The 23617-nt window shown below is 46.1% G+C and overlaps 1 protein-coding gene across 8 annotated transcripts in view; it reads right to left on the bottom strand.

Annotated features, from left to right (window-relative positions):
* LOC112239226 (protein ITPRID2) overlaps window positions 1-23617 on the bottom strand; it is a 63524-nt gene that overhangs the window by 4985 nt on the left and 34922 nt on the right. For 7 of the 8 annotated variants that reach the window (XM_042319703.1, XM_042319702.1, XM_024407717.2 and 4 more), the window contains 11 exons: window positions 20907-20949; window positions 20677-20772; window positions 20102-20310; window positions 16211-16950; window positions 15567-15627; window positions 9106-11342; window positions 8814-8876; window positions 7988-8115; window positions 7245-7389; window positions 6873-6929; window positions 2457-2954 (listed from right to left, as the gene is read on the bottom strand). In XM_042319703.1, the coding sequence (XP_042175637.1) occupies window positions 2457-2954; window positions 6873-6929; window positions 7245-7389; window positions 7988-8115; window positions 8814-8876; window positions 9106-11342; window positions 15567-15627; window positions 16211-16950; window positions 20102-20310; window positions 20677-20772; window positions 20907-20949 (4277 nt within the window). The remainder of the gene's footprint in view (window positions 1-2456; window positions 2955-6872; window positions 6930-7244; window positions 7390-7987; window positions 8116-8813; window positions 8877-9105; window positions 11343-15566; window positions 15628-16210; window positions 16951-20101; window positions 20311-20676; window positions 20773-20906; window positions 20950-23617) is intronic. The other variant, XM_042319704.1, reaches the window with a different exon arrangement.

Here is a 23617-nt window from a genome sequence, read left to right as displayed (position 1 = left end):
GCCACGCTCAAGGTCCTAAACGATATCTTAACCGCCATCGATAAGAAACATTACTGTGCAGCCGTATTCATTGATCTGGCCAAGGCTTTCGACTCTGTCAATCACCACATCCTCATTGGTAGACTCGACAGCCTTGGTTTCTCAAATGATTACCTCGCCTGGTTCACCAACTACTTCTCTGATAGAGTTCAGTGTGTCAAATCGGAGGGTCTGCTGTCCGGACCTCTGGCAGTCTCTATGGGGGTGCCACAGGGTTCAATTCTTGGACTGACTCTCTTCTCTGTATACATCGATACACCAACTCTACGCAGACGACACCATTCTGTATACTTCTGGCCCTTCTTTGGACACTGTGTTAACAACCCTCCAGGCAAGATTCAATGGCATACAACTCTCCTTCCGTGGCCTCCAATTGCTCTTAAATACAAGTCAAACTAAATGCATGCTCTTCAACCGATCGCTGCCTGCACCTGCCCGCCTGTCCAACATCACTACTGTGGACGGCTCTGACTTAGAATACGTGGACAACTACAAATACCTAGGTGTCGGGTTAGACTGTAAACTCTCCTTCCAGACCCACATCAAACATCTCCAATCCAAAGTTAAATCTAGAATTGGCTTCCTATTTCGCAACAAAGCATCCTTCACTCATGCTGCCTAACATAGCCTTGTAAAACTGACCATCCTACTAATCATCAACTTCGGCGATGTCATTTACAAAATAGCCTCCAATACCCTACTCAACAAATTGGATGCAGTCTATCACAGTGCCATCCGTTTTGTCAACAAAACCCCATATACTACCCACCACTGTGACCTGTACGCTCTCGTTGGCTGGCCCTCGCTTCATACTCGTCGCCAAACCCACTGGCTCCATGTCATCTACAAGACCCTGCTAGGTAAAGTCCCCCCTTATCTCAGCTCGCTAGTCACTATAGCATCACCCACCTGTAGCACGCGCTCCAGTAGGTATATCTCTCTGGTCACCCCCAAAACCAATTCTTTCTTTGGCCGCCTCTCCTTCCAGTTCTCTGCTGCCAATGACTGGAACGAACTACAAAAATCTCTGAAACTGGAAACACTCATCTCCCTCACTAGCTTTAAGCACCAGCTGTCAGAGCAGCTCACAGATTACTGCACCTGTACATAGCCCACCTATAATTTAGCCCAAACAACTACCTTTTTCCCTACTTTATTTTATTTTATTTATTTAGCTCCTTTGCACCCCATTATTTTTATTTCTACTTTGCACATTCTTCCACTGCAAATCTACCATTCCAGTGTTTTACTTGCTATATTGTATTTACTTTGCCACCATGGCCTTTTTTTGCCTTTACATCCCTTATCTCACCTCATTTCCTCACATCGTATATAGACTTGTTTCTACTGTATGTTTGTTTTACTCCATGTGTAACTCTGTGTCGTTGTATGTGTCGAACTGCTTTGCTTTATCTTGGCCAGGTCGCAATTGTAAATGAGAACTTGTTCTCAACTTGCCTACCTGTTTAAATAAAGGTGAAATAAATAAATACATAAAATAAAAATGTATCAATCAAAATCAATCGTCTCTTTGATAGGAAGGGACAGAATAACTAATTGACTACACACAAACAGAAGAAAATGCTGAGAAACTGAGTGAAACAAGGAGGTGCCTCAGTATCAGAACTTGCCCAATAAGAAATGCATAACAGAGTGCTCTAATGAACACAGCCCAGGATTGGCAGTACACCCTGTTCTGTTGGTGTAATAAGGGCTTCATAAATAGTTGGTTTTAAACTGAGATTTGTGAAACACAACACACACACCTCTTATCCCTCAAAATAACTAAAGCTGGAATCCTTAATGGTCAAACTGCTATTTTCATTTGCAACATTACAACAACAAGTTACTGCAAACAACGAACGCTGTTTTTTCCCCTCGGACATCAATTTTCACACAATAAAAGAGCAAAATATGTACAGAATTTGTTTTACCATGCTGCACGACGCTCCTCAGCCCGGCAAAAAAAACAATAACAACGGCGGTCGGGAGGCCAGTGGTGTCGTTTCTCCTTACTGCAGATTCCATATTTAAAGCCCTGCCAAACACGGACATCAGGCCACTGACTAAGAAGTAGTCCTAAGTTATAGCCATAGGTTCCTGTGGAATTCCAATTTCCTGTTGAAGCTTCAAAATGTGGTCCATGTGTCCCCTCCCAAGCACTTAAATCAGCTCAGTGAATGATTTTTCATGAGCGGAATCGTCTTTCAATAAGGATGTAGTAACCTTGTCCGTCAGCCAAGGACATAATAAAACATGTCCTGGGCGATATTGGCATTGTTATTGCACCTCAAACACAAATACTGGCAGGCACTGGGGCAGGGTCCAATTTGAGCACTCATAGTTCAGTGAAGGACAAATCTTAATGTTGTCCCATATTCTAAAATAGAATCTTAGAACACACTGAGCTCACTTACCTCCTTGATGAGCTGCTGTAGCTGGGGGTTGTTTGCCCTTCCTACAACTAATCTTCCTCCTCTTCCTCCCTCCCTACCCCTCTCCTCTAGCAGGTGAGGGTCTACAGCTGCCCCTCTTCCTCCTCTGCCCTCTTCCTCTCCTTGCGCTCGATCCTCTGGATGTTGCTCTCCTGTCAGTGCCTGGTCTATGGCATGGTCCTGGGTCTCTAGAGGACTGATCTGGCCCTGGGAGAACCCTGTGGAGGCACCAGGCCGTGGAGGGGGGGCTGGGGTGAGGGAGATGGAGGCTCGATACACCTCTGTCTTCTGGGGACCAGGGAGGGGCAGCTCTGGGGTGTGGGAGGGGTCTGGGTGACATCCGGTGGACCTCATTGGACTGGCTGACCTGGTGGAGCGGCCTGAGCTCGGCGTGGGTGCCATGCTTGGTCTGCTCTCTGCCCCACCCTCGTAGCCCAGCTCTGTCTGCAGGTACAGCGGTTCCATCAGCAGGTTCAACATCTGGAGGGAGAAACCACACAAACCACAAGCATGACACACAGTGAATTGCGACAAGTAAAACCTTACGATGCATTCGGAAAGTATTCAGACCCTTACCCTTTATTTTTCATTTTGTTACAGCCTTATTCTAAAATGGATTAAATAACAAAAAATCCTCAATCTACACACAATACCCCACAATGACAAAGCCAAAACAGTTATTTTTACATTTTTGCAAATGTATTAAAAATAAGTATTCAGACTCAAAATTGAACTCAGGTGCATCCTGTTTACGTTGATCATCCTTGAGATGTTTCTACAACTTGAATGGAGTCCACCTGTGGTAAATTCAATTGAATGGATATGATTTGGAAAGGCACCTGTCTATATAAGGGCTCACAGTTGACAGTGAATGTCAAAAACCAAGCCATGAGGTCAAAGGAATTGTCCATAGAGCTCCGAGACAGGATTGTATCGAGGCACAGATCTGGGGAAAGGTACCTAAACATTTCTGCAGCATTGAAGGTCCCCAAGAACAGTGGCCTCCATCATTCTTAAATGGAAGAAGTTTGAAACTACCAAGACCAAGACTGACCGCATGGCTAAACTGAGCAATTGGGGTAGAAGGGCTTAGGTCAGGGAGGTGACCAAGAACCTGATGGTCACTCTGACAGAGCTCCAGAGTTCCTCTGTGGAGATGGGAGAACCTTCTATAAGGGCAACCATCTCTGCAGCACTCCATCAATCAGGCCTCAGTGGTAGAGTGGCCAGACGGAAGCCACTCCTCAGTAAAAGGCACATGACAGCCCGCTTGGAGTTTTCCCAAAAGGCCCCTAAAGGACTCTCAGACCATGAGAAACAAGATTCTCTGGTCTGATGAAACCAAGATTGAACTCTTTGGCCTGAATGCCAAGCATCACATCTGGAGGAAACCTGGCACCATCCCTCAGTGAAGCATGGTGGTGGCAGCATCATGCTGTCGGGATGTTTTTCAGTGGCAGGGCCTGGGAGACTAATCAGGATCCAGGGTAAGATGAACGGAGCAAAGTACAGAGAGATCCTTGATGAAAACCTGGACCTCAGACTGGGTCGAAGGTTCACCTTCCAACAAGACAACGACCCTAAGCACACAGCCAAGACAACGCAGGAGTGGTTTTGGGATGTCCTTGAGTGGCCCTGCCAAAGCCCGGACTTGAACCAGATTGAACTAGAGGTCAACCGATTAAATCGGAATGGCCGATTAATTAGGGCCGATTTCAAGTTATAATAATCGGAAATCGGTATTTTTGGGCACCGATTTGTCCGATTTTGTTTTTATACCTTTATTTAATCTTTATTTAACTAGGCAAGTCAGTTAAGAATACATTCTTATTTTCAATGACAGCCTAGGAATGGTGGGTTAACTGCCCTGTTCAGGGGCAGAACGACAGATTTTTACCTTGTCAGCTCGGGGGATTCAATCTTGCAACCTTACAGTTAACTAGTCCAACGCTCTAACCACCAGATTACATTGCACTCCACGAGGAGACTGCCTGTTATGTGAATGCAGTAAGCCAAGGTAAGTTGCTAGCTAGCATTAAACTTATCTTATGAAAAACAATCAATCAATCAATCATAAATCACTAGTTAACTACACATGGTTGATGATATTACTAGTTTATCTAGCGTGTCCTGCGGAGCATATAATCGATGCGGTGCCTATCCTTGCTCCAATGTGTACCTAACCATAAACATCAATGCCTTTCTTAAAATCAATACACAGAAGTATATATTTTTAAACCTGCATATTTTGCTAAAAGAAATCCAGGTTAGCAGGCAATATTAACCAGGTTGTCACGCCTTGGTCTTAGTATTTTGTGTTTTCTTTAATTATTTGTTCAGGCCAGGGTGTGACATGGGTTTATTGTGTTGTCGTATTGGGTTTTTTTGTAGGCATTGGGATTGTGGCTGATTAGGGGTGTGTCTAGCATAGGCTTGGCTGCCTGAGGCGGTTCTCAATCAGAGTCAGGTGATTCTCGTTGTCTCTGATTGGGAACCATATTTAGGTAGCCTGGGTTTTACTGTGTATTTTGTGGGTGATTGTTCCTGTCTTAGTGTTTTGTATTTTCACCAGATAGGCTGTTTCGGTTTTCATTACTTCATTTTGTTAGTTTTGTAGTTTCTGTATGTATAGGTTTTCCTTCATTAAATTATATCATGAATCATCATCATGCTGCATTTTGGTCCGATCCTTGTTCTACCTCTTCGTCAGAGGAGGAGATAGAAGAGAGCCGTTACACAGGTGAAATTGTGTCACGTCTCTTGCGTTCATTGCACGCAGAGTCGGTGTATATGCAACAGTTTGGGCCACCTAATTTGCCAGAATTTTACGTAATTATGACATAACATTGAAGGTTGTGCAATGTAACAGGAATATTTAGACTTATGGCACCCGTTAGATAAAATATGGAACGGTTCCGTATTTCACTGAAAGAATAAACGTCTTGTTTTCGAGATGATAGTTTCAGGATTCGGCCATATTAATGACCTAAGGCTCGTATTTCTGTGTGTTATCATGTTATAATTAAGTCTATGATTTGATAGAGCAGTCTGACTGAGCGATGGTAGGCAGCAGCAGGCATTCATTCAAACAGCACTTTCGAGCGTTTGCCAGCAGCTGTTTATGATTTCAAGCCTATCAACTCCCGAGATTAGGCTGGTGTAATCGATGTGAAATGGCTAGCTAGTTAGAGGGGTGCGCACGAATAGCATTTCAAACGTCACTCGCTCTGAGACTTGGAGTTGTTGTTTCCCTTGCTCTGCATGGGTAACGCTGCTTCTAGGGTGGCTGTTGTCACTGTGTTCCTGGTTCGAGCCCAGGGAGGAGCGAGGAGAGGGACGGAAGCTATACTGTTACACTGGCAATACTAAAGTGCCTAAAATAACATCTAATAGTCAAAGGTTAATGAAATACAAATGGTATAGAGAGAAATAGTCCTATAATTCCTATAATAACTACAACCTAACACTTCTTACCTGGGAATATTGAAGAATCATGTTAAAAGGAACCACCATTTTTCATATGTTCTCATGTTCTGAGCAAGGAACTGAAACTTTAGCTTTCTTACATGGCACATATTGCACTTTTACTTTCTTCTCCAACACTTTGTTTTAGCAGTAGTTAAACCAAATTGAACATGTTTCATTATTTATTTGAGGCTAAATTGATTTTATTGATGTATTAAATTAAGTTAAAATAAGTGTTCATTCAGTATTGTTGTAATTGTCATTATTACAAATAAATTAAAAATAAAATTAAAACCAGACGATTAATCGGTATCTGCTTTTTTTTGGTCCTCCAATAATCGTATAGGAGTTGAAAAATCATAATTGGTCAACCTCTAGATTGAACATCTCTGGAGAGACCGGAAAATAGCTGTGCAGCGACGCTCCCCATCCAACCTGACAGAGCTTGAGAGGATCTGCAGAGAAGAATGGGAGAAACTCCCCAAATACAGGTGTGCCAAGCTTGTAGCGTCATACCCAAGAAGACTCGAGGCTGTAATCGCTGCCAAAGGTTCTTCAACAAAAGTACTGAATAAAGGGTCTGAATACTTAAGTAAATGTGATATTTCAGTTTTTTATTTTATTTTTTAAAAACCCAACCTGTTTTTGCTTTGTCATTATGGGGTATTGTGTGTAGATTGGTGAGGGGAAATTTAAAGAAAAAAATCAATTTTAGAATAAGGCTGCAAAGTAACAAAATGTGGAAAAAGTCAAGGTGTCCGAATGCACGAATTAGAATTTCAAGAACAGACATTCCTATTCATGTGAATGTTCTGTGACGGTTGGACGTGCAGCCATATTGACGATAACAATATATTTATATGAATAGAACACACACCATTACAGGAGGAACAACCTAGAAAATAAAAGCCCAGACCCACTGCAGGTACTCACCGGCTCCATTGCTCTCAGAGCAGAACTGTTAGACAGGCTGTACATGCTGTGACCGCTCTTCATACCATACAGGAGAAAGGAGAGACAAATATCAACCACACAAATGTTACATTAAAGAAGAGGTACGGGATGATATGATGGGTGCCTAAACAAATACAAGAGTAGTGATGTACATGCAGCCTGATGTCATGTCAAATGAGAAGAACCCAGAGGAACCACAGTAGGTGCCATGAGCAAACAGTTATGACAAACCATTTATCCAACATGTTTAGGAGTTACGAGTGAGAGAAAGTACGAGAGAGTATCAGTCGGTTCGGTCTTTGTGTGTGTGTGTGTGTGTGTGTGTTTCCAGGTGTAGTTTCAGGTACCGACCATGCGGTGGCGGTAGAGACTGTGGTGGCTGGCAGAGCGGAGCTGTTCGTTCAAGGTCAGCAGCCGATCCTCTAGCTGGAGCTCTAGTTCCTTCAGCTCCTGTCTCACTGCTGACCGCAGGCCCTGCAGCTGCTCCGCCTCCTGCCTGGCAATCACAAACAGAAAGAGACCACTGTTACCATGTATGTACAGGTAACTGGCAAAATAATAGAAAAACTTGAGTAAGTGAGGAATACAAAGTATATTGAAAGCAAGTGCTTCCACACAGGTGTGATTCCCAAGTTAATTAAGCAATTAACATCCCATCAGGCTTAGGGTCATGTATAAAAATGCTGGACAGGCCATTGATTTTGCTACCATGGCTATGCCCATATAGGATGACAATGCCCCCATCCACAGGACACGAGTGGTCACTGAATGGTTTTATGAGCATGAAAATGATGTAAACCATATGCACTGACTGCCTCAATCACCAGATCACAACCCAATTGAACACTACTTGGAGATTCTGGAGCGGCGCCTAAGATAGCGTTTTCCACCATCATCAAAAAGACACCAAATGTTGGAATTTCTTGTGGAAGAATGGTGTCGCATTCCTCCAATATAGTCCCAGACACTTGTAGAATCTTTGCCAAGGAGCAGTGAAGCTGTTCTGGTTCGTGGTGGCCTAACGCCCTTGCATGCATGCATGTCTGTCTGTCACAGACTCTGCTAACATCTGTGTCCGAGGGCCTCTAGCCTACCTCTCGTCGTGACTGAGGTGCTGGTAGACTGACGCCTGTTGTTTCATCAGGGACACTTCCAGATCCATCATCTGAGTCCGGAACACATTCAGACTCCTCTTAGCCTGCAGCTCCTTCTGGAGAGAAGTCTGAGGGGAGGAGGAGAACATCGAAGAAGATGACTTTATTGTCTATTGTCACAGAGGCACAGGGAGATTTTCATTTGGGCAAAAGACTGTCTTCTGTAGTCTCTCCTCCGTGACACAGAAACAGATAAGTGGTCGACGAGTGTCAATTTGTTAGTACACGAACGGAACTGTCCTCTTCGATAGCCACCTTTCATCAAGGATAGTAATTTGTAATCTACCGGAGTCCTTCGCGGAAGAGTTTTGATATCTGCCACGCCCCCTTTGAATCAGCTTTCGTTTGTCGGAGGAGAAAAGCATGCACAGGTTTAGAAGCAATATGCTACTTATAATTGTAACTTTAACATGTCTTGCACAACTAACTTCATTTGTTTTTATCACTTTACACATTTATTTTGGGATCCACTCCCACTAAACATTTGCCTGATTAAGTGCGAATGAAGAACGAGAGTAATTTCATACAAGTGCATTTTCATCCACGCCGCCTCTCCTTGATTACCTTTGACCTTTTTGTAAAGGAGGCAAGAGAGGACGGAGGAGAGAGGATGCAGGAGTTGAGCAAATCAAATTGACAAAAGGCCAGAGATTTGTCTTTGACCTATTTCCCAACCCCCAAGACACACCCCAGGAGAGGTTGGAGGACATAATTGGTAATCATGGATTTAATTTCTTTAAGAGTGACAGGTCAGGTGAGTGAATACCTCAAACAGTGGCTGGGCAGATCTCTGACGATTGAAAACGTCTGCTCTGCATTCTGATGAATTCTGTTGAGGGCAGAGAAACCACAGATCAAATACTTAGTCACTGATAAACTAGCGTGCAAATGTCTCTGCCTGCATTATGGGTGGGATGGCTAGTGTTAGGTTTTAAAACTGCAAAGAGCCTTGCAGAATGTTATAGAACACATATGTACTACTATACTATATTTGCCATTTAGCAGACATTTTTATCCAAAGCGACTTACAGTAGTAGTGTGTAGTTGTTTTGTCTCACCTGAGCCAAGTTCTGTACACTTCCTCTGATGTCATGAAGGACCCGTCTGAGCTGCATCTCAGTGGTAGACAGGGCTGGTGGAAGGTGGGAATTAGGGGCTGCCCCCATAGGGTCAACTCCATGGGGGTAAGGAAACAGATGATGGTGGCCGGGGAATGGAGTACTGTATGGTTCTCCATAGGGGGCAGTAGAGATATGTGGAGGCAGTTTGGAAGGTGTGTGTGATGGGTTAGAGTAAGAGCTATGGGCAGTGTAAGGATTGTTGCTATGAAGGTAGCTGTAGGACCCACTATATGGGTTACCGTGGTAGTTATAGTAAGGTGAACTGAAAGGGTCGCTATGGGGCGGGGTATTATAGGGGGAGCTGTACGGGGAAAAGGGGTAGTGTGTGCTGTGCGGGAAGTTGTGTGGAAGGGTGCTGCCCATGTTGTTAGTGTAAGGAGGACTCTGGTAAGGATGGTTAGGGGCCATATGATGGGGTAAGTTGGGGACTGTGTGCTGTGGGAGGTTGGGGTTATTGTGTTGGGCTAGGTTGTGTTGTGTGAGGGTAGAGTTAGGGTTGCTGTGTTGGGTGAGGTTAGGGTAATTGAAGTGCGCCAGGTTAGGTTTGCTGTGCTGGGTGAGGTTGAAATCTGGGTTGCTGTGCTGGTTGAGATTTAAGTTAGGGTTGCTGTGCTGGGTGAGGTTTAAGTTAGGGTTGCTGTGCTGGGTGAGGTTTAAGTTAGGGTTGCTGTGCTGAGTGAGGTTTAAGTTAGGGTTGCTGTGCTGGGTGAGGTTTAAGTTAGGGTTGCTGTGCTGGGTGAGGTTTAAGTTAGGGTTGCTGTGCTGGGTGAGGTTAGGGTTATTGAAGTGGTTCAGGTTAGGGTGGTTATGCTGTGCCAGGTTACGTTGGGTAAGGTTAGGTACGCTACAGGTGCTCCAGGCACGGTGGTGCTCCACCAGAGGTCTCTCTCCCCACTCAGGAGGGGGGCTGTGGCTGTGCAGTGAGATGGTGGAGAGGGTCAGGTGGCGGGGGATGGCGAGGGGGGAAGGGGGAACTCTGCCTTGAAGCTTTCTCGGCTCCCCATCTCTCTGTAGCCCGGGGCCATGAGATGGCTCGGCCTCTCTGTTGATAATTAAGATAGAGCAAAAGCTGCCTCTGCTCTGAAACTCCTCCTCCGGAACCTCCTCTTCCACAATGGACCCCACCTCCAGCTCCACCTGCACCTCCTCCTCCACCTCTGCCTCCTCCTCCACCACCTGCACCTCCTCTACCACCTGCACCCCCTCCTGCACCTGCACCTCCTCCTGCTCCTCCTCCTCCACCTGCTCCTCCTCCTCCACCTGCTCCTCCACCTGCTCCTCCTCCTCCACTTCTGGGGTGTATCGGTAGGAAAAGACCGTCCGAGTGCAGTGCCTGACTGTCCCCTGGCCAAACTGGATCCTGACAGAGGAGACCGCACAGGAGGGGCTGAGGGAGGTAGGCAGGGATCGGGACCTCGTCAGGGGGACTCTTCTCCTGAACAGATCCCTCACCTTCCCCTCCATGCAGGGGCCCTGGAGGCCTGGGGACAAGGCCCTCTGCTGGGCCCTGTAGAGGGCCCCGTGGACCCTGGGTGAGGCACTGAAGATGGGGCAGCTGGGTCTAGGGCTGGAGAGCCTGGCATCCATCTCCATCCTGTCAGTCACACCCTCCCTGGCTGGGGCACCAGAGGAGCTGCAGTCAGGGGTCAGGATGGAGACATGGTCTTCTGTAGGACCAGGCACTGTAGCCGTGTCAGGATCAGCCTCAACAGTATGGCAAGTCTCAGGAGTTGACTGAGGAGTCTCAGAGGCAGGATAAGAAGCAGCTTCCTCAGCAGTGCTATGCTGCTGGTCCTGCTCCGAGTCTTGGGCCACTCCTCTATCTTCTGGTTTAGGTAACTGGTGGAAGGTGTACTGTGGCACCTCCTGCCGCTGCTCTTCCTCCCCAATAGGGCTCTTGCTCCCCCTCCTGTCCTCCTCAAGGTGTTTCTGTAGGACAGAGGGTATCTGCACATCCTCCTCCTCCTGTTTCTCCTTTAACTGCAGCCTCTCAAAGGCAGGGTGTTCAAGGGCTAGAGTGGTCACCTCCCCAGCATAGGACATCAGCATGGTCTCACAGTCACAGCTGTCAGTGCTCTCCTGTATCTTTAAATTGTTAGCTGAGCCATCAGTAGAGGGGCCCTCTGCAAAACCACTACTGTCTGACTGCTGGCTGGTTGTTCTCAGTTGTTGTTCTGTAATGGAGATAGGGAGGGAGAGAGAGATCAAACAGGCAAAGAGTGAATACAGGACTAAGATTGAGTCGCACTACACCGGCTCAGACGCTCATTGGAAGTGGCAGGGCTAGTGCGTATGGCTCAGTACGTCAATGGGGCCAAGCTTCCTGCCATCTCTACCAGGCAGTGTCAGAGGAAGGCCCTAAAAATTGCCAAAGACTTCAGCCACCTTAGTCATAGACTGTTCTCTCTGCTACCGTGCGGGTTGCCCAATTGCAGGACTCCCGACTGTAGACTAACTAGGCCTATGCGCTCATAAATGTGACAAAACACAAGCTACAGATATTTTTTATGAATAAGCTATTGATCCTCTGTGGCTAAATTATGCTGGTGTAGTACTTTCAATTATGTCATTTATTTATAGAGATAAGAATAATTATATAATTTGGCAAATGTATTTCAATTAATCTGCAGCACTTCCAGCACCCCTTCCTGCAGCGCTGTTTCCTTCCATTCGTTGTGCTCTCGCCAGGGCCAAATAATCAACACCTGTTATTATTAATTCAATTGATTGTGGTCAGTAACTGGCTTACTGGTGCTCTTCCATGCCGTCCCTAGGAGGGGTGGGTCACTTGAGTGGGTTGAGTCACTGACGTGGTCTCCCTGTCTGGGTTGGCGCCCCCCCTTGGGTTGTGCTGTGGCGGAGATCTTTGTGGGCGATACTCGGTCTTGTCTCAGAATGCTAAGTTGGCGGTTGAAGATATCCCTCTAGTGGTATGAGGGCTGTGCTTTGGAAAAGTGGGTGGGGTTATATCCTGCCTGTTTGACCCTGACCGGGGGTACCATCGGATGGGGCCAGTGGCTCCTGCCTGACCCCTCCGGTCTCAGCCTCCAGTAGTTTATATGTTGAGGGGCTAGGGTCAGTCTGATATATCTGGAGTATTTCTCCTGTCTCATCCGGTGTCCTGTGTGAATTTAAGTATGCTCTCCCTAATTAATTCTATCTTTCTCTCTCTCAGAGGACTACCTACCTCAGGACTACCTGGCATGATGACTCCTTGCTGTCCCCAGTCCACCTGGCGCCACTGCTGCTCCAGTTTCAACTGTTCTGCCTGCGGCTATGGGACCCTGACCTGTTCACCGGACGTGCTACCTTATTCCTGACTTGCTGTTTTCAACTCGCTAGAGACAGCAGGAGAGGTAGAGATATTCTCAATGATCTGCTATGAAAAGCCAACTGAAATTTACTCCTGAGGTGCTGACCTGTTGCACCCTCGACAACTACTGTGATTATTATTATTTGACCATGCTGGTCATTTATGAACATTTGAACATCTTGGCCATGTTCTGTTATAATCTCCACCCAGCACAGCCAGAAGAGGACTGGCCACCCCTCATAGCCTGGTTCCTCTCTAGGTTTTGGCCTTTCTAGGGAGTTTTTCCTAGCCACCGTGCTTCTACACCTGCATTGCTTGCTGTTTGGGGTTTGAGGCTGGGCAGCACTTTGAGATATCATGACAGCACCATGACGCTGTCCCAATTATCAGTTGACCACACATGTCAATTGCTTTACATGTATTATAACCAGTGGTGTAGTGCTGTTTGTTTAGTTAGCCTACGGGAACTGCATTTTATTTGTATTATCATTATTAAACCAGCATTTCTGAATGAAAGATGGTACTGACATGAAGCCTATTGTTTAAATTATTTTAGAATATACAGTAACAGTCAAAAGTTTGGACACCTACTCATGCAAGGATTTTTCTTTATTTTTACTATTTTCTACATTGTAGAATAATAGTGAAGACATCAAAACTAAATTTTGTTCCTTCTTAATGCGTTTGAGACAATCAGTTGTGTTGTGACAAGGTAGGGGTGGTATACAGAAGAAGGCCCTATTTGGTAAAAGACCAAGTCCATATTATGGCAAGAACAGCTCAAATAAGCAAAGAGAAACGACAGTCCACCATTACTTTAAGACATGGAGGTCAGACAATACGGAAAATTTGAATAACTTTCAAAGTTTAGTCAAATACAGTCGCAAAAACCACCAAGCGTTATGATGAAACGGTCTCTCATGGAGGACCGACACAGGAAAGGAAGATCCAGAGTATGCTCAGCATATGTGGGAAGTCCTTCAAGACTGTTGGAAATGCCTTCCAGGTGAAGCTGGTTGAGAGAATGTCAAAAGTATGCAAAGCTGTTATCAAGGCAAAGGGTGGCTACTTTGAAGAATCTAAAATATATTTTGATTTGTTTTTGGTTACTACATGATTCCATATGTGTTATTTCATTTTTATATCTTCACTATTATTCTACAATGTAGAAAATTGTAAAAAAAATAAAGAAAAAAACCCTTGAATTTGTAGGTGTGTCCAAACCTTTGACTGGTACTGTACATACAATGCATCATCCAAATTGCATGATTGGCAATGCCTACACATACTGTAAATGGCAAAAAGGAAAATGTTAATTAATATTTTAAAAAAAATCTAAAACACCAAATTAAGCCTACCTTATCGTAAATAATGCCATCATTAATGTCAATCGTGAATCCTAATTCTTCATGTTTTACAGTTGAAACGGCCATGCTGCATGCATGCCAACCATTTGATCCCAACCAGTTTCATGGGAATATGCATTTGGATCTTCTTGAATGACGTACGGGTGGCTACCCAGCCGAACTAATCACATTTCAGAGCAGATGGAGTTAAACACAGCTCCGCATGAGAAGAAAATTTAAAATAAATTAAATTGTCATAAGAGATGACATGGTGTTTTTGGAATAACCGTAGCCTGACATTATGCTAGCATATTCGGTGTGTTATGTAGATGACTAATTAATCATTAAGTGATCTTGCTAAACAGCACCATTCTGAGAAGTGGTGAGCGTCGTCTGCTGCGCACCAGCAGCACTACAACCCTGATCGGAACAGCTGGATGACTTCGGGAGTTTCATTTAACCACAGCTCTATGAACTAAGTGGCGCATTAAATTCAGTATTTATTTTTTACACCATTGCAGCAGCGCAAAAGATTCGGTCCTGACCAAAAATCGTAGCCAGGTCCCAGATGACCATCAATCTGGGTTTTCAACAAAATAAGCAATCAACATTTTCATAGGAATTACGAGACACATTGCACTGAGTAAAAAAACAATCTGTGCTCCATTGGTATCTTTGCAACACAGGGATATGATACACTTGCATTGCATCTACAATAGACGGGTTTGCTGACAACGCCATGAAAACGATGCGCACGTGTCAATGGGGCTGAAGGCCGTGTGTTGTTATGGTTCTGAATGGACATATAGCTAGCTAGCAAAAACCACAAGAAACGGCCATGTGGTGAATCACAAGGGGCTCGTTTGATCTTGTTCTTGATACCATGTCTTGTTTTGAGATGTTTTGACTGATGTCATGTCTATGCTAATATGGCTCAAATTTGCTAGCCTGCGAACCACCTAACCAACAACTAACAATGTATTTGAGACAAGTGCTCATTCTGCAACTTGTGTTTTCAACATGTTATCAACAATCTAAGCCAACCCCATCTGTTTTGCCCCATAGTGGCGCAAGTGTCTGTTTTGTTGTAAACAACCAACCCATCTCTACAACTTGTATTATACACACATTTGTATTTATTTTTTTAAGTACAGAGTTATCCACCAGAGGGCAGACGTCATCCATTTAGTTAACTTCAGCTCCATGTATTTTGGGTTATATTGATTCTCTGAAGAGCACATCCCTGAGGCTCTATGTTCTAATAGAGTATCATGGTCACTAGGAAAATAAATATACTGAGTCGTTATAGAAGGTTTTATCTAATAAAACATGTATAAGTTCCTGAGGAAAATGGCGCTTTGTTTTAGATGGGTCACTCAATTATAATGGATTGTCACAGGTCCATGTGTTCTAAGTAGCAATTTTCTTTTTGTCTAAAAGGCCAATATGGAAAATTCCATCAGAGTACACTACAGTAGTATTTAAATACTTTGTATAAGACAACAAAGTGTTCATGATTATTTGAGAGATGGTGATTATGCCAGTGAACTCATTTTACTGATCAACAACAGAACATATGGTTTTGTAACGTAATAAAGTGATTGATCCAATTAGTGGATATCCACGTTGGAAAGTTTGGTAACACCTTATATCAATCTGAAAAGTATTATGACTTGTTATAAGCATCTATGAGCCTTTATAATGTCTTATAAGGTGTATAACATGAATGCCAGACTCACCACTGCCTGCTCTAGAGGGGCTGCAAGTTCCAAGTAGAGCTTCATTCTTATTACTCTGGACCTGAAAGGATAGATAAAAAATGTACGTTTTACTTTCTTAATTCCTACAGTATGTGGAACATAATGCTTCCACAGTGACTTCTATTGTGTGGTGAAACAAAGCCAAACAGAAAAACACTTGGGGCAACTTCTACACTGACACACTTCTGATGCATACAGCCCCCTCCCTCCAGTTACTGTAACTATTACCCCATTCTGCTAGATCTGGAGAGAGAGGAGGGACAAACTGCAGATGGAGTCACAATAATAACTTGGTCTCCAGGGTCCTCCATATGCTCTCTTACTGTTCTTACTTATTTATAGATGCAAGTTCATGACCTTAGCTTTTCACAATATCTGCTAGGACAGCTAAAACCAGGGTTGAAAAAAAACAGCCCAGTGTGAGAACCAGGAGATGAAGATAAGAACAAAACTGTATATTGAACTGGGAGGGTAGTTATAGTGAAACTCAGTCAAGAATTGAACCCCTTTCCACAACTCTGTTTCTCCGGACGGTCCTACCTCCTTCTCAAACTGGAGGGAACAGTACAACTAAGCCAAGATTTGAACCCCCCTCAACCCATGTGTGAGTATGGTCCTCCTACCTCTTCCATCTCAAAGGAATCCTTGGCCTGCGTGTGGTGGTGGGTGATGTGAGCGTTGTGCATCAGGCTGTAGTTAGGTTCCTCGTCTGGGGTTGATCGGATGGTCCTCTGGCCCTTCTGATGGATTTCCTGGTGCTCTTTCTCCAGGTCAGCCTCGCTGCACAGGCTCAGGTCACCCTCCTGGGCCTCCTCAGGGACAACACTGACAGTGAACGAAATGTGATTTTCTCCACTTCCTGTCAACGCCAGGCCATTTCCATTTAGCTTAGGACTGTCTCCATTCACTCCAGCGTGGTGTCCGTTGATGCTCAGGGGGGCTTCAGCGCTGCCTCTAGAGTGGCTGTCCTCAGTCAACATCGCCAGAGAAGTAGATTCCTTCTTCATGAAGGCCTTCTGCTTGAGCTCCCCCTTGTGGCCGGAGTCAGTAGTGATGGTGCTGTCCCCTGTACCTGGACTCAATTGGTCTGCTTGTTTCTCTGTGGTAGTAGACAGGGCTGTGGGGCTATGAGAGACTTCCTCTGCTGCCCCACCCAACAGGTTATGCTTGGTGATGGTCTTCTTCAGGATCTTGGCTGCGTTCAGGGCTGAGTTGTTCCTCGTCAGAGGAGAAGGAGTGACGATGGTAAGGGGTTCCCCATCCAGGCTGCAGATCTTTTGGACGGGCTGGCCCGACACCTGGGAGTAGAGATGGAATAATTCGTTGGCCACTGTGGTCAGGACCGCGATCTGACGGAAACGACCTTTAGGGGGAAAGAAAGAGAGAGGAAACTGTAATTAAAATACAAATTCTAGTTTAGGGGAAGAAAGAGGGAGTAAACTTGATAAACTAAGAATCAAAATAGAAACAATGAGCTCCTGAGTTCTTTGACCCAAGGCTCTAGCTAGCTAGTCTCCATAAAGCCTGTTTATATTTGTCTCTCTTAGCAGCAGATTCAGCCCTCATGGGTGCTGTTCATTTGGAGGATGATGAAAGCGAAAGCTGCATCATGACAATAAAATCAGCTTTACAGGCACAGAAAGGCACAGGCTGTCACAGCTCACAGGGCAACCATAATTCCAATGATCAGTATGCTGTACATAAAATCAACACTGTTATAAAACAGAAACAGCAAGGCCTTCAGTTCGTGACAAAACTTCACAAACTTAACTGGGAGGGGTTGTTATGTTTGTTCCTTATATAATGACAAACCGGGGCGTAGGTTTAACTACTGTTAATGAACATATACTTCAGCTAGAAAACTCCATGTTTAGCCATGCAAGGCATTCTTCAACCCCCTGCCTAGCCTGCTGGGTAACGCAATCTAAATGTTATTAACACATAACACAGGGGTGAAACTTCAAAAGGAATTTATGAGAGAGTCTCATCTCTCCCTTTAATGTGCTAATCTAGACCAGATCAAGATAAAACTGACTCGAGAGCTGCTACAACACAGCATTTCTTACTGGGCCTCGGTCCAGCAGTTTACAGACAACAGGCCATGTTCCACACACACTCTGTCCTTTTCTGTTCTTCTCTGGCTGGCCAGTCATTGTGTCCCTTCCTGTTCCTCTCTGGCTGGCCAGCCATTGTGTCCCTTCCTGTTCCTCTCTGGCTGGCCAGCCATTGTGTCCCTTCCTGTTCCTCTCTGGCTGGCCAGCCATTGTGTCCCTTCCTGTTTCTCTGGCTGGCCAGCCAGCCATTGTGTCCCTTCCTGGTCCTCTTTGGCTGGCCAGCCATTGTGTCCCTTCCTGGTCCTCTTTGGCTGGCCAGCCATTGTGTCCCTTCCTGTTCCTCTTTGGCTGGCCAGCCAATGTGCGGTGTGTCATCCATTATTACACCACCTACAAGACTACCACATCTTAAACTACCCCTACCCCACCACCACATCCAACCCCCCCACCACCACCACATCCAACCCCACCACCACATCCTACACCACCGCCACATCCTACCCCTACCCCACCACCACATCCTACCCCACCACCACCACCACATCCTACACCACCACCACGTCCTACCCCACCACCACCACCCCACCGCCATCCTACACCACCGCCACGTCCTACCCCACCGCCACGTCCTACCCCACCACCGCCACATCCTACCCCACCGCCACATCCTACCCCACCGCCACATCCTACCCCACCGCCCCATCCTACCCCACCATCACATCCTACTCCACCACCATGTCCTACCCCTACCCCACCGCCACATCCTACCCCACCACCACCACATCCTACACCACCACCACGTCCTACCCCACCGCCACCACATCCTACACCACCACCACATCTAACCCCATCTACCCCACCCCCCCCCCCACATCCAACCCCACCACCACCGCCCCATCCTACCCCACCGCCCCATCCTACCCCACCGCCCCATCCTACACCACCATCACATCCTACTCCACCACCATGTCCAACCCCTACCCCACCGCCACATCCTACCCCACCACCATGTCCTACCCCAACACCAAATCCTACCCCACCACCACCACATCTTACACCACCACCACGTCCTACCCCACCGCCACATCCTACCCCACCAACACATCCTACCCCACCGCCACATCCTACCCCACCGCCACGTCCTACCCCACCACCATGTCCTACCCCACCGCCACGTCCTACCCCACCACCATGTCCTACCCCACCACCACATCCTACACCACCACCACGTCCTACCCCACCACCACATCCAACCCCACCACCACATCCACATCCTACCCCACCGCCCTTCCTACCCCACCGCCCTTCCTACCCCACCGCCACATCCTACCCCACCGCCACATCCTACCCCACTGCCACATCCTACTCCACCACCATGTCCTACCCCTACCCCACCGCCACATCCTACCCCACCACCACCACATCTTACACCACCACCATGTCCTACCCCACCACCACATCCAACCCCACCACCACCACCGCCACATCCTACCCCACCACCACATCCTACCCCACCGCCACATCCTACCCCACCGCCACATCCTACCCCACCACCCCCACCACATCCTACACCACCATCACATCCTACTCCACCACCATGTCCTACCCCTACCCCACCGCCACATCCTACCCCACCACCACCACATCCTACCCCACCACCACCACATCCTACCCCACCAACCACCACATCCTACCCCACCACCACCACATCCTACACCACCATCACGTTCTACCCCACCACCACGTCCTACCCCACATCCTACCCCACCGCCACATCCTACCCCACCACCACGTCTTACCCCACCACCACCACATCCAACCCCACATCCTACCCCACCACCACCACCATGTCCAACCCCACCGCCACATCCTACCCCACCACCATGTCCAACCCCACCGCCACATCCTACCCCACCGCCACATCCTACCCCACCATCACATCCTACTCCACCACCATGTCCTACCCCTACCCCACCGCCACATCCTACCCCACCATCACATCCTACCCCACCATCACATCCTACCCACCACCATGTCCTACCCCTACCCCACCGCCCCATCCTACCCCACCATCACATCCTACTCCACCACCATGTCCTACCCCTACCCCACCGCCACATCCTACCCCACCGCCCCATCCTACCCCACCACCACCACATCCTACCACCTATCCCACTGCTACTCGGCACTCCAGGTGACACTCAGAACCACAACTCATTATTTTCATCACTACCTGTAGGTCTGCATGTATGTACATGCCAGCACATGGCTGTATGTCTGGATTTTATGACAGAGAACAGTGATACGATCAGTGTTTCCAGCTAGAAAGGAAGGGGGGGGGAGTGCGAAATCAAGGGAAAGAGAGCGAGAGAGAGAGAGAGCCAATGCATGCATGAACAAGAGAGCAATAGAAAGACAAAGCAAGACAGTTGGAGGCAAACCGAGAGAGTGTTAACATACTTGTCAGGGCATAGTTGGGTTTTTCCATCTCTGTGCGTTGTAGCTGTGCTTCCAGGTACATCTTGAGATCGATGCCCTTAGCACAAGAGGGGCTGTTAAAGAAGCGCAAGGGGATCTTTGAGGCGATATCCAGCTCCTCCCGGCCAAACCCCAGGTTATACAGGATCTCTTCTGGATCCTCTTCATATAGGTCCAACAACTCAGACACACTGGAGACAAAGTGAATGCATGAATGCATAGAAAATACACTGTTGAAATAATGCAGTGCTGAACCATTAATGAAACATAGATGAAAAGTCTGGAGATAAAACATAGATACTTCCAAACTTCTTGGCTAACTAACTTCAGAAGCAGTATTTTATTAAATGTGATATAAACGTAGCAGCTTTTAGCTCTTTCTTGGGACGTAAAATGTTCTGGTTACCATACTAATAATGAAGTGCTGTAATATATGAATGAACCAGAGCACTCTAAACCTTATTTGGCTGGCTTCAGTTCAAACCCAGAAGGGCAGAAACCAACCACAGAGCTTGGCTGAGGCTCAGGGCCTGCCCATCCGAGTGTCTACTACTCACCTGGATACACTGGTGCTGCTCTTCCCTGAGCCTATTGAGTTCATACTCCTGTTCTGTAGGAACTGGCTCCTCTTGTCCTTTGCACATATCCCATAGCTGGGGAGCAGAGTGAGCAAGCAGTGATCGGTACAGTATTCACACCACAGCCACAGGGAGTAAGACTACTGCTGGGACTAAACTTGAGGGGGTGAGGAGTGGCCAATAGCATAAGGGGGGGAGGGGGGTCTTACCAGGGTGTCTCTGCTTTGGCACTGTTGGGCTGAAGGTGGTTTGCTGCAGGCAGGAGAGAGAAAGAAATGAATACAGGAGCTTTGCACACTGCTCTGTGCTTTGGTAAGCTGGCTCTGTATAAAGTAATTCACAAATGTCTCTTCAAAGTCCATCTGTCATAATTAACTTGTTACACTGTAGAAAATACTGATATAGAAAAAACAAACATTTCTATTTCTGTAAAACATACAATCAAGGTGACTGCTGTCAAGCATTTGTGATCAAGGACAACAGATATGAAACATCACAGAATGGTTTGTTTTTGCAGTGATTCCAAGTCAACCATTTCTAAAAATATGAAGCCTCCCCTTTCCCACATATAACATAAGCAAAAGAGGCCACTGTCGAAATGAGAATCCCCAGAACCAAATCCTCATCTTTGAGACAAAGAGGAACATAATGACAGAATGATGGTTTAGAAACAGACAGTAAAGACGGTCCTCCTGAAGTCTGGACTAGCCTCAGCTGCCAGGGAAAAAAAATACTGTTCCGAATCTGATGGCTTCTTCCAGGCTGCCTTAGTGACGCAAAGAATATGTGGATGCCTGACTGTCTCAACCAGGACCTGGGTTCAAATACTATTCTAAATTTAATACCATTTGAAATTCTTTATCTGAGCTTAATTGAGCTTTCTTGGTGTGAATGATCAATAGAATAGTCCCAAAACAGTTAACTCCTCCCATCTGGCAGTCCAGCAGGCTAGAGCAAACAAAGTATTTCAAACACTTCGAATAGTATTTGAACCCAGGTCCTGGTTGAGACAAAGATGGGAGAGTACACAATGTCAGTTGTCTGCCTGGAACTGAACAAACACAAATCAGCCTAACTGGTTCTTTAACCTCTAAGAGCAGGATGATCATCAAAGCATGCGATTCCATTGAATTACTCTTAATTCTCTTGTTGTGTGAGCATTAACAGTAGCAATACGTGGTGATGTTTTTCTATATGCATCCATCTATCCACATCATTGCCACTCCCTGATGGAGTGGACTGGAGCCAGAAGGGTGAAGGGCCCTCAAGTCTCTGTTGAGACTTGTACCTTGTAGATCCGCTAGGTCGGAGATTGAGTAATCATGGGGCGTTATGACATGGACACAATGGAACACTGATCTCAGGTTTGACTGGGGCCCCTTGCTTTGCTTCAATGTATAGGTATGTCCCAAATAACACACTAATACCCAAATTGTCTCTCGTCAAAAGTAGTGCACTTTATAGGGAACAGGGTGCCATTTGGAACACAACCTGAGACAAGTCAGAGCAAACCTTAATAGGAGCCAACCTTACACAACATACTAGGTACCACCCACTGTCTCTGGTCTGTACAAACACAATAGTAATGTGTGGAGTGCAACCATGCAGTACAAAATCTGACTGACCCCATCTCTCAAAGAGACCAACATACAGTAGCACATCAGAGAGCATGCATCAAAACAGCTGTTGAGCTGAGTGGAAGAATGAGAAACATGTAGTTTAGTCACAGCTTTGACAACACCAACCATGCACTACCAACAATAAACCTCAAAGCCATTCCATACAGGTCTGATGGGAAACTCAGCAACAAAAAAACTTCCCTTTTTCAGGACTATGCTTTTCAAAGATCATTTGTAAAAATCTAAATAACTTCACAGATCTTCATTGTCAAGGGTTAAACACTGTTTCCCATGCTTGTTCAATGAAACAAACAATTAATGAACATGCACCTGTGGAATGGTCGTTAAGACAATAACAGCTTACAGACAGTAGGCAATTAAGGTCACAGTTCTGAAAACTTAGGACACTAAAGAGGCCTTTCTACTGACTCTGAAAAGCACCAAAAGAAAGACTCCCAGCCAGGTTCCTTGCTCATCTGCGTGAACGTGCCTAAGGCATGCTGCAAGGAGGCATGAGGACTGCAGATGAGGCCAGGGCAATATATTGCAATGACCGTACTGTGAGACGCCTAAGACCGCGCTACAGGGAGACAGGATGGACAACTGATCGTCCTCGCAGTGGCAGACCACGTGTAACAACACCTGCACAGGATCGATACATCCAAACATCACACTTACGGGACAGGTACAGGATGGCAACAACAACAACTGCCGGAGTGACACCAGGAACGCACAATCCCTCCATTGATCCTAGGTCCTGGCAGAGTTGTGCAGACTCAGGACAACTGAGCTTTGAAGGAATACGCAGATTTAAAGAGGAGTCCGTAATTTGCTTTCTAATAATCATGATCTTTTCCTCAAAGAAGTTCATGAATTTATCAATGACCCCAAGCATACTTCCAAAGTTGTGGCAAAATGGCTTTAGGATTACAAAGTCAAGGTATTGGAGTGGCCATCAAAAAGCCTTGACCTCAATCCCATAGAAAATCAAGTGTATTAGTACTATATCTCTTGACACAATGATGAAAATAATCATGGCCTCTAAAACTTCAAGCTGCATACTGGACCCTATTCCAACTAAACTACTGAAAGAGCTGCTTCCTGTGCTTGGCCCTCCTACGCTGAACATAATAAACGGCTCCCTATCCACCGGATGTGTACCAAACTCACTAAAAGTGGCAGTAATAAAGCCTCTCTTGAAAAAGCCAAACCTTGACCCAGTAAATATAAAAAACTATTGACCTATATCGAATTTTCCATTCCTCTCAAATTTTAGAAAAGGCTGTTGCGCAGCAACTCAC

Source organism: Oncorhynchus tshawytscha, linkage group LG03, assembly GCF_018296145.1.
Source record: "Oncorhynchus tshawytscha isolate Ot180627B linkage group LG03, Otsh_v2.0, whole genome shotgun sequence".
Classification (NCBI taxonomy): Eukaryota; Metazoa; Chordata; class Actinopteri; order Salmoniformes; family Salmonidae; genus Oncorhynchus; species Oncorhynchus tshawytscha.
This window is presented reverse-complemented; position numbering and strand designations above follow the sequence as displayed.